This window comes from Lycium ferocissimum, chromosome 5, assembly GCF_029784015.1.
Source record: "Lycium ferocissimum isolate CSIRO_LF1 chromosome 5, AGI_CSIRO_Lferr_CH_V1, whole genome shotgun sequence".
Taxonomy (NCBI): domain Eukaryota; kingdom Viridiplantae; phylum Streptophyta; class Magnoliopsida; order Solanales; family Solanaceae; genus Lycium; species Lycium ferocissimum.
Window position 1 is genome coordinate 19,028,219 of NC_081346.1, and position 12,259 is coordinate 19,040,477.

The 12,259-nt window shown below is 32.6% G+C and overlaps 2 protein-coding genes across 2 annotated transcripts; one reads left to right on the forward strand and one right to left on the reverse strand.

The window, feature by feature from the left end:
- The first annotated feature begins 476 nt into the window (after positions 1-476).
- Positions 477-2,363, forward strand: LOC132056360 (miraculin-like). Its single transcript, XM_059448515.1, has 2 exons — positions 477-830; positions 1,677-2,363. The coding sequence occupies exons 1-2, from the start codon at positions 585-587 to the stop codon at positions 2,088-2,090; spliced, it is 660 nt and encodes a 219-aa protein (XP_059304498.1). The 5' UTR covers positions 477-584; the 3' UTR covers positions 2,091-2,363.
- Positions 2,364-2,390: 27 nt separating this feature from the next.
- LOC132056359 (kunitz trypsin inhibitor 5-like) lies at positions 2,391-3,399 on the reverse strand. The gene has a single exon (XM_059448514.1). It carries the CDS (start codon positions 3,335-3,337, stop codon positions 2,573-2,575), a length of 765 nt encoding a protein of 254 aa, XP_059304497.1. The 5' UTR covers positions 3,338-3,399; the 3' UTR covers positions 2,391-2,572.
- Between the last annotated feature and the right edge of the window lie 8,860 nt (positions 3,400-12,259).

Genomic DNA, 12,259 nt, shown 5'->3' on the forward strand with positions numbered 1-12,259 from the left:
TATTTCTTACTTTCTCTTCTTAGTCCTCACATTCCCTCTTATATATAATAGTAATATATATATATATATATATATATATATATATATATATATATTACTTTCTCTTTACTTATGACTTATGAGTCTCTCCGTCCACCAATTGTGAGAGAGAACTGGAAAAATGAGGAGGTTTGATGGAGTTAAATAAGATTAGGACAAAAGTAATTAAATTATAAATTTTTTGTGTGAAATTAAACATATAATTTTCAGTTTATTTAAAATAAAACATTAATATTAAAAGTTTTTAAAAATTTGGGAAATTATTACATGAGGGGACTACATAAAAATAAAAAAAAACTATTAGTCAAAATAATTTATAATTAAAATATTTAAATGACATGTTAAAAAGAATCCTCTCTCAAAGAAAAGTTCTATCCAAATTTAATAATTATTTGCACACACAAATTCTTTTATTGATTTTTATGAGAAACATGTTTTAAACGCGAGCCTAATTTCTTGGGTTCAACTTAATAATCTATAAATTGAAGCTCCATTCAGTGCTCCTCTATCATCTACACATCAAATTAAATAAAATAAAAATAAAAATGAAGAAGTTTGTTTTGCTAATATCACTTGTCCATCTTCTTCTTGCATTTTCCTCTGCTAGAAAAACACCGAATCAACTCTTGCAGGCCGTGCGTGACACTAATGGTGATATTCTTAGAACAGATGCCAGGTACTTTGTTGTCGAGGATCCAACACTCAAAGCCGGCGGCGGAGTAACACGAGGCCCGTGGTTCGAGGCTGAAGAGGGAGCTGGTGGTAACGCTAAGTTCGTGTGTCCATTTCAGGTATGATAATCTCGTTTAAAAGATTAAACTGTTAAAAGATTATATAGTTTTGATACTTTTTATTTTATATGACATACATTCCTTTATAGTTTGTACCAAAAGAGTTACATATCTTTCTCTAGTTATATACAAATTGGAATTTGGTATCAACATATCAAAATTTACTCTTTATTACATGATTTGTGTGGACCATCTTGGTAGGAAAGGATCTTGGATATAACTTAATAACCCCAGAAGCTACCTCATAAAGTGATGATTGTCCAAAACCTACTAGTAGACTCATCTATAATTTTTCAATCGATGTAGAATCGAACACCGGCTTGTATGTCAAGTACTGGACATATTGATCGTCAATAATATAGCATAGGTCCAACTTCAAGTAAACCAAGAAATTGAAATGAATCTAGGCTCTGATCATAAAAGGAAATTAAAATTTGAGCCTAATTCAACCAAAAGTAGTCCATGAGATAAGAACTGTCCAAATCATATAGGAGATTCATTTTTAATTTAAATTCACAATAAACGTCGAATCTAACACCGTTTGATATAAATGTTTACCATCTCCTTTAATTACTCAAAGAGAACAAAATGAAACAATTACGTGAACTCTCGCCACCACTCTTTTTATATAGATAGTAACTATAATAGTGAAGTGAATACCTAAAATATTTTTGGTGATTTTATTTCGATCTTTGGAAACCCCTTATATTTGGTACATGTTTAGCTTGTCTGTCAAATTAAATACCTACACATAAAAATGACACGAATGAGATACTTGATTATATAATATTATATTTCAACACTCCTCCTGATGTTGATTTTTTCTTTTTTCTTTTTTTGTTACAGGTGGTGCAGTCCCCGCTAGATGCTGACAAAGGCGTGCCAGTCTTTTTCAAACCTAAGGCACCCAAGCAAGTAGAAATTACTGAATCCATTCCTCTTAACATCAGGTTCTACAATCCAACTACAATTTGTAACAACACAGTGTGGGAAGTGGAAGGTTATCCAGGAACTTTTGAGAGCCCAACCTTCTTGTCAACTAACGGGGTGACTGGAAATCCTTCCACCTGGTTTCAGATTAAGAAATTCAATGAAGAATTAAATGCGTACATGTTTGTGTTTTGTCCTACTAAAGAGACCTGCAGTGAAATCGTCATCAATTATTTCGACGGACAAAGGCGTTTGACTGCGAGACTCGGCTCTAGATTCCCAGTTGTGTTCATCAAGGATACTCGCTACGGAATAAATTCGATTATATGATTAATTTGGTTGGACTCAAAAATATGAATACTATAATGTACCAACTTGTATTGTCTAAATAATGGTACACATGCGTATATAGAGTGTGCATCCACGTCCAAGTATAAGAAATGTGTTTCCTCCCTAATAATAATGTATTGGTACATTAATGGATCTATTCCCTCTCCTTTTTTCTGTTCCTTCTCTTCATATCATTTATGGCAAAGTTCGGATTAGAGTAACTTTGTCACAGTAATGTTCTTATATTGTGTTGTGACAAACTACTACAGTAAAATAAAAATTGAGACTTCCACCCCAATTCAAATACAATAAAATTCAGATCTAGTTGAACCAAAATACAATACATTAACACACATGTGCCATTGATTACGACACTATTCCTCGAGCTTTTAGATCTTCTTTTTAACCTTAATCCCCATTGGTCCGGCAAATAGGAAATTTCATCCATTCCATCACATCACTAGTTATAACTTTTTGATCTTCTACATGACCTTTATCAGGTAACAAATAACAATGCACATTACAACTTTAATAAAGGGCAACATTGGAAGTTTGTCTGGGATGCTGGCACTGGGACTTGGAGGAGTACTATTAGTTATGGTACCACCCGAGTTGATATGTTGAAATGTAACTTTCAATGGTTTATCAGAACCAACATACAAAACCCTTTTGTTGTTAGGTTCAACAAGTATTCCAATGTCTCCACAAAATGGTCTACATGTCTCACAAACTCCAGGACAATACACAAGTTTGTACGCATCCTCGTACTTACCAATCTTAAACCAATTGCTCAAAGTTTCACGCCCTGGATTTCCTTCAACTCCACCAACCGTCACCAAATAACGTTGTGGAATTAATTCAGTGTTAATTCTCCATACTGTGGAGGAATTAGAAATTACCATAGACGTAAGTTTGATGTTCAGATCAGTCGATATTCTGACGGTGTTTTCTTTCGTGTCATCTGGTGAAAATTGAACGTTACCGCCAATTACAGATTCATCGGCATTTTGTGTTACGACTAGCGGGTCAGTTCGGTTCCTAATGGAATCCACCTGAAGTCCACCCCCGTTGCCCCGACCCGCTGGTGAAATTAAATAGTTCGCTCCTTTTTGGACAGCTTTACCAGAATCGTCAAGTATCGGTTCAGAAACATCTTGAGCTTTTACGAGGAAAAAAGAGTGTGTTGACAATGTAACAATAAGAAAAAAAGGTACCATGAATCGTTGAACGTTAACTTCCATTTTCATTGTGTTTGTATGGATTGGTTCGTATAGAACTATATTTCAACGGATAAAATATATAGGCATGAGGTTTGAATATTCTACCAGATTGAAAAATAAGATCATTAATTTATGATATAATCTGAATATTGTATCAGCTAGAAGTAGTTTACAAGCTAGATGGAATTGACTATAAATTTCTAGCCGTGTATCCTGCTATAATCTTTGCACCTCGTCTACATGTATATCTGAACGTGTCAGCACCTTCAAAGGTTGAAATATTATTCAAAAATGTTTGAAAATAATATTATTAAAAGATGGAAGGAATAAGAGACGTATATGTGCTTCCTTTACATATATAGGATATTAGTGGCATTTGGCCCGGGCTTATCAAAATTAAGATTAAAAGTTACATTTGTAATTACTTATATTTATTTTATTTCAATTTTTTTTATATTAAGTTATTGAAAATTAGTTCGACAGTCTTTGCAAACTTTTAAAAACAAAAGACTTAATATTTAAATTGAACAAATGTATTTAAAAATTGAACACAAATTTCTTTTATCCTTACTTTAGACTTTCTTTTTACCTTCCAAACATTTACATGACATAAGTCTCTTATTTTTTGTTATTTGTTGAATTTTATTTAAATTTTAGATTTTTATAATTTCTTGAAATCCAACTTAGTTATAGCATATGTGTGATTAACAACATCCATTATGAACCATAAGTTGTCTTCCAGAAAGAAGAAAAATAATTTGGTTCTATAGACATCAGTTATATGTTGCATTTATTCTTTACTGAGATTTTGATGAGGTTACTTATGAAACAAAGATAACTTTTAAATAAAATTTTATACTTTACAATATTTGTAGATGCCTGATAACGCCCAAATCCACTCCTCAAATGAGAAAGTGTACACGGTCGTCGCAATATAATTTATCCAACTATGAGTCTGGGTCAAATCCACAAGGAACAATATAAAGGCGATTTAAACAAGTAAAGAATTATCACCAACTACGCTAAGGCGATTTAAACTCAAGTTATTATCAAGTGTTTGGCTTAGCGTCGAAAGTGATAATTCCTTACTTGTTTAAATCGCCTAGTATATTGTTCCCTGTGGGATCGACCCCGACTCATAGTTGGATAAATAATATTGCATACGACCGTGTACACTTTCTCTTTGAGGAGTGAAGTAAAGGCTCAAGAAAGTGCTCAACCAAATCTTCAACCCCAAAGTGTGGTCTAGGAACCCTAGTCTCCAAAATTGTGTTGAATGGCCAAAGATGTGTTTCCAAAACCCTAGGATTCTATTTATAGACTTTCCAAAACGGGAACAATTTCTGGACAAAAATACCCCTGCGCGTCTAATGCCAATCGCATCTGGTGTCGCATGTTCAACCCCGCGCCGCAAAGTTGCACAAAAAGTTTCGCAGATTGCATATACAAGCAAGTTAAAGGTGGCAAGTGCGCTCCACATGCACCACATGCTACTCGCATGTGGTGCTCGCATGTGCTGCACCAACTATCTTCAGTTCTTCAATATTTCTGTCATCGTTTGCTGCAGTACATGTTGCACAGGATGCTGCTGGCATGTAGCACCTGCGTCTAGCAGGTGCTGCTAGCATGTGCTGCTTGTTCTATTTTTTTGCTCCATTCTGCTCCATTTTGGTCTGTTATGCTCTTTGGACATCTTATCCTACAAAACGACATAAACACACGAAAAGTAACATCAAAAGTGCTTGAAGAGTCACAAAAGCTTAAGGAATTAGCATCGAATATGCCGTAATTTCACGGCACATCAATGTCAATTCATTTAAATTATACAAAGTATGTTGAAAATATGAAGAAAATTAATTCTTTTTCTCAATATAATTAAACTTTCCTTTTACTTTCTAAAGTTAATGTAGAGAAAATGACATTTCTTCCTTTTGTTAGTTTAAGTGGAACATTATTTTATAAAGTGTATATTTTGATTATTTTCTCAAACACAAATGAAGCTTCAATGCTGCATGATTCATTTAACCATGTTTTACTATGCTAACAAACACTATCTAACATATTTTTACGTCCTCCCAACCCCCCAAAAAAACGATACTCAAAATCACAAAAAAATTTACTCCCTTTATCATAAGTTGTTTCACATTACTATTGCTTGAAAAACTTAAAAATTATTTCATTAACTACATATTTTTAAAGATTTTCTCAACATTTTTAACTACTCCATCAAGTTTGGTTTATAGTTTCTTTTTATGTAATTTTTACAGTGTAAATTTAGATTAAGAAATATATTTATGAATTCATACCGCGTGGTCAGAGGCGGTGGGAGGAAGGGTCAAGGGTGTTCATCTGAACCCCTTTCGGCGGAAAATTACACTATTTTTATATGATTAAAATTATTTTTTATGTATATATATATTAGACGTTGAATCCCCTTTGGCTTCTTTGTGCGTTTACTTTTTCATATTTGAACCCCCTTAGTGAAAATCTTGGCTTCGCCACTGCGCGTAGTACGCCTGACACTATTTTTTTGTAGATGAATGGAATATAAGCTACAACATGCATTGTTAATTATGCTATCATTTTAGAAACTATGTAATATTTAAGTATGCATGCATTTAAAAAATAAAATATTAGAATATAGCAAATAATATCCCAAAAAAGTTAATTTTGTTAAACATGAACGATATAACTAATCAACGTACAAACCAACACAACACGGTGATGATAAGATTCAAATTTCAATATTGCTAACAAATAATTTAGATAAAAATAAATAAATTAGGTAACAATATCTAATTCAAATGAAGATCAATTTTATCTGTTAAATTTTTAAAGTTTTGCATTGGACAATTAAATTCAATTCTTGTGTGCAATACATGTTTAAATTAAGGTAACTGCAGATGTGGTGCATTTTCCCGTTCAAGTTACACGTACTGACGTTTTTTTTTTTTAATTAACATCATCACAGTTCACAATTTCTTATAAGTGTTTCAAGAGGAGCTTGAAATTTATCAAAATTGAGCGTGGCACCCTAAGTAATAAAGAAATATAGTAGGAGTAAAATTGTGGCATATGAAAAAGTTAAAGTACATGTTACATCATCTTCAAAAAAGTTAGTCTAAGGGATTTTGTATTACCAAAAAAGTCTTGAAAGTGCTTAATTCTTATATAACACCTTATATTAGATGAAGTAATAAAAGACAAATATGGGAGCAAATTTGGAAGAAGGAACTTCTTAGTTGGTAATGCTTAGTTGTAATGTAATTAAAGTCCCCAACTAAGTACTATAAAAAAGTTGAATTGGCCCTTATATAATATAGGAGCCCCGCACTTTTCTAATCCAAAAAAAAAATTTGGAACAAAACTAACCCATTAAAAAAAAAAAACCAAACTAGGCTTCACGCACGAGTACGTGCGTGAAAGGACCAAACTGTAACTTTTTAAGTTTGGTCCTTTCACGCACAGATTCTGTGTGTGAAAGGGGTATTTTATTTTATTTTATTTTTTTAAGCTATCAAAAATCACGTTTTTTTTCATACCTTGGGCAAAGATTAGTTATGTTTCAAAACCCCGAAATATCAATATTTTATATAGAACTTAATATATTTTTTTGCGTACAATAACGTCGGCTCATTCCATCAAGTATACCTAAACGTTTGGATCGTCATTTTAGGGGTTGTGGAGTGCCCCGAAGTAAGTTTTGTTTGCTTGGAAACTTGTCATCTTTAGATCTAAGTGTCATATTTTATAGGATTTTGATTTAAGTGTTTTGAAATAAAAATATTATATTAAAAAATAATTCATCCAATACGAGAGGTTCAACCAAGGTATAATATATCTCATTCAATGCTCCCACCAAGGTTTGATCCCATGTTGTTGGCATAAAAAAGAGAGGCTAAACCACCAAGCCAAATTAGTGAATGTTACAAAGTAAACACTTTTTATTTTTTATATTGTTCACTAATGCTATCTAACTCGTTTTCATAAATTGAATTTCGAACCTCGAAATTGACATTCAAAACATCATTACCACGGGATTAGCATCTTGAAATAGATTTTTTATCATTAGATTTTTACTAGAGAAGAATGAAATTTTTGCACAAATTTGGGGGAAAATACAAATTGAATGGGATAACGGGCGTTTTTTGGAAAATCGGCTAGGTCAAACAGCCTTGTGGCGGTTTGTCCGCGTAGATCTCGAAAAAATACCTTGAATAAAAAAAAAATCGCGTAAATCGGACTTCCGAGCGCAAAGTTATGACCATTTAAATTTTCAACTAGTTTTCCACCTATGCTCCGGTCCTTATTTTTTATTTACGTGAGTGAAGAGGCATATGTATACTTGATGTAATGAGCCGATATTATTGTACGCTAAAAAAAATATTAAGTTCTATATAAAATATTTATATTCCAACGTTTTGAAACGTGACTAATCTTCGGTCAAAGTTTGAAAAAAAACTTAAAGATAACAAGTTTCCAAACTTACTTCGATGCACTTTACAACCCCTAAAATGATGATCCAAACATATATGTATACTTGATGTAATGAGCCGATATTATTTTACGCTAAAAAAAATATGAAGTTCTATATAAAATATTTATATTCCGGTGTTTTGAAACGTGACTAATCTTCGGTCAAAGTACTGAAAAAAGCTTAATTTTGAGTTTGATTTCCAAAGATGACAAGTTTCCAAGCAAACAAAACTTACTTCGGGGCACTCTACAACCCCTAAAACGACGATCCAAACGTTTAGGTATACTTGATGTAATGAGCCGACGTTATTGTACGCAAAAAAATATATTAAGTTCTATATAAAATATTGATATTTCGGGGTTTTGAAACATAACTAATCTTTGCCCAAAGCATAAAAAAAAAAAGTGATTTTTGATAGCTGAAAAAAAGAAAAAATAAAATAAAATACCCCTTTCACGCACAGAGGACAAAACTTAAAAAGTTACGCTTTTCCTTTCACGCACGCATTTTATCGTGTGTCCTAGTTTCGTTTTTTTTTTTTTTTTTTTAATGGGTTAGTTTAGTTCCAAAATTATTATTTTTTTGGATTAGAAAAGTGCGGGGCATTATAATATAGTAATAGTAATAAGCAGATCTCTCTGACAAATCAAAGGCAACCTAGCTAGTGACCTTTATATATTTCCGTACATAATACGCAACTTAATTTGGTTTGCTTGACATATAGAGAACGTCGATTGACTATACTACATGATACGTAAATTTGATTTGCTTAATAGAACGATTTGCCGTACTAGGGTGCTCTCTCGCAGGTGCAATAGTGTGATTAACTTTTTCTCCTGACAGAGTAACAGATAAAATTCATTAACAATAAAGTCTACCAAAGGAAGGTCGAAACAAACACTTTAAAGATAGGCTTAATACATAGTTTATCCTTCAAGGTTGTTGTCAAATCCTTATTACATATCCTTCCTTCACGGGAAATCTTTTACAATACGGCTAACATTTTTCAAACTGTATAAGAAGATCATCAAACGAAAATTTTCTTATTAATATCGCCCTCCACACAGAAAAGACATTTTAGAAAAGCAAATGCGTGTGTTTAAATTTTCCCTTAAAATGGTCCTTTTCTTCGTGATTGTCTGACTAATTTCCATGCCAGATTGAGTAGTAAAGTTTCCTGAAGCAGATGACATCCATACAGTATGAGTGACATATTACAACTTTCACATTGGTTCACTAAATAATATTGATGATAGCATATAATCTTCCACAAGAAACACCAGTACTAATTATTTAAAAACATTTTTGTTGAATTATTCGGTGTTTAAACTTTAAAATTTTGTAATCGAGCATTATAGGAAAGATGGATTTAGATATCGGCGTAAAATAGTGGATATTAAAGAAGACGACAAAAACTAAAGAAGAAGCAGCCAAGTTTTCCATTCTTATCATCTACTCTAGTTGAAGGCCAGTAATGGATATTATCATATTATTAATGTGCCGACGGGATCGCTAGGGATTAATCCATAACTAAAACGTTCCAATGAAGTATATACGATGACTAGTTGAGCATATAATATGAGTGGTTGACAAAGTTTTACCAATATAACTTTACCGACTAAAATTATGGGCAAGTTACGTATTTGATCGATCAGCCTAAAATATACATTACCGGCTATTATTGTGGTTGCAGATATACAGTAGAAATCTAAAATTAAAAAGATATATTATTCGAGCCAATCACGAGTGGTTCCCCTCTGGTACAATCTCTCTCCAGTTTGTCCGAAAAATTTTACCATGGTTGAGGTCCAACAACAATAGTTGTGTGAGGATCAAATCACCTTTTGACACTTGGATAGTGGGGGTCCATTTGCCCACTTTACATGCCACTAACCACTCCAGCCCCAGTCCCCCTTCTTCCGCCCACCCCTCGTCTTCCTTTCTTTTCTTATTCTTCTTCAATCAAGAGTTCAAGACCTCATTAATGCAATTCTTCCGAAATTGAAAATGAGAAAAGCAAACGAAAAGTTAGCAGAGCAAAAATACATTTATTTTAGGCCAAAGTCATAAGCGGCCCCCTAAACTTTTCCTCAAATTTCTCACGGCCACCTAAACTGACGCTTGTTCCAATTTGACACCTAAACTACTTCGAATTTGAATCACTTAGATATTTTTTGCTGATTTGGCACAACGTGTGTGATACACTTAAGTCAGGCGCGTGGAAGGCATTTAATTAGACATTTTCCTTTAAAAAATGATATCTTCTTCTTCATCTCTCTTTGCCACCATCCACCCACCCCCAATCCCGTCGCTGCCGCCGTCATCCACTCTGCTCCTTCCTCTCTTTTTTTTTCCAGCCGCTTCACCACCATCATTTTTCGGTTCTGTCGTCACAGCTGCCACCACGCCATTTTCATCCTTATTTGGAAGATGACCACCGCCTCGTCGTTTTTTTGTTCAGATTTGAAAACGCCACCACCGTTACAATTTCATTTCTTTTTATTTTTCCAATCTGAGTTGGCCATCAAGAAAAAGGATATCAAATTTGGGTCTCAAAACTTTTCCGGCGAATCTCCATTTTTTTTTTCAAGTAGTAGAAACGAATCAAAATATTTTTTTCCGAAATTATCACAAAAGTCCAAACTCTAAAGAATCCACAACAAAATCCTTGTTATTTCACCTTCAACAAGCAGAACAGCGATCGGCTCCCCAGGAGGAAAGGTGTAGATCGTGAAAATGTCGTCCCATCGTTTTAGCAGAGTTGTTTTCTACTGATGTTTTGGTAAAAAATGTTGGAGCTTAATATCCAGAAAAGTTTATGTATTAAAGGACTATTTTTGGATAAAAAAAAAAAAAAGAATCCACAATACAAGAAGGAAAAGAATCCACAATTACAATGGGTGATTGGTAAGGAAGATAAAGAAAAGAAGAAATGGGGGTGGCGGGGGACGGCGGTTCAGAGGGGAAGCTTCGTTGGTGGGGGTGAGTGGGGTCCTTCTCTTTTTTAGCATAATTTTTTTTTTTTCCTTTTACACATAAAATATTTTTTTAATCATTATTTAGAACTCAAAATATCAGATGACCACAGCACTTCGTCACTTGCCACGTCATGGGCGAGTGCATCTCACACACTTTACATTTTTAGCTGATTAGTAAAAAAGTGCATAATAGATATATTTTTTAATAGGTTAAGTGTTCAATCGGAACAAGCGTCAGTTTAGGTAGTTATGGCGAATTTCAGGAAAAGTTTAGGGGGCCGCTTATGACTTTGGCCTTTATTTTATCTTCATCATTTTTTGCCTCAAAGTTTATGGAAATATGTAACGATAGCTGAATATTAAAGAAAATATTAGAATTAGAGATTGTCTGGGTGAGCTGAATTTAAGTCATTTTTAACTACAAAAACAATATATTATGTGTAATTTAAGTACATATGCTTAAAAAACACTTTTTAAGTGCTTAAGCTGAATTTATAAATAAACAGTTATATGTATGGATAAAAATGATGAAAATAAGCAGTTGATATATTTGATTAAAAAAAATGTTAATAAACACCTTTTCTGTTAAAATAACTTAATGCCCTTAAAATTATTAACATTAAAAATAAGCTTATTATTCAACATTTTTAATAGTATAAGATTAGCTCAAAATACAAACTTATTTGTGTTTCCATCCACTTTAGCATATAAATTGATTAGATCAGATTTTTTTTAATAAATTTAGATTATTTACTTAAATAGTACTCCCAAAATCTCAAATTATTTGTCACTTCTTTGTTTTACACACCCTTTACAATATAATAATTAGGAGGGTTATTTTACTAACTTTACCCTTATTTATATGTAAGTTATAATCTCTCTCCATGAAATTAATACTATATTTATGTATTAGCTGGATCAATGACAAAATTATACTAAGGGTAAAATGAAAAAAAAAAATTAATTGTGCCTTGAACTTCTAAAACGATAAATAATTTGCAATAACAATTTTTAGAATATATCAAATTTGACAAAAAGAATTGAGAAAAATAACTCAAAAATATAAATGTGAAAGATAAAGTAACTATTTTTTAAAGCACTTTCCATGTCTGAAAACTTGGAACACATTGAAAATACACAACTATAATTGTATCCCGTAACTTTCTCATCGGAAGAACATGAAGGAATTGAAAAGTACTCCCTCTGTTCACTTTTACTTGTCCACTATTTTCTTTATAGATTTTCATTTTTACTTGTCAATTTTCACATATCAAGGTAAGACAAAAAAAAAATTTCCTATTTTACTCTTTGCATTTATTACTCATTTCAAATCATTTTTCCAACTCCAATACAAGTATACACCATTTAATAGGGGTATTGTGGTAAAATATCTATCTTAATCATTATTTCTTAAACAACGTAAAAAATCAAAACGTGAAAAGTAAAAGTGAATGGAGAGAATACAACGCTTTGAGCTTTGAACAAGCATAATAT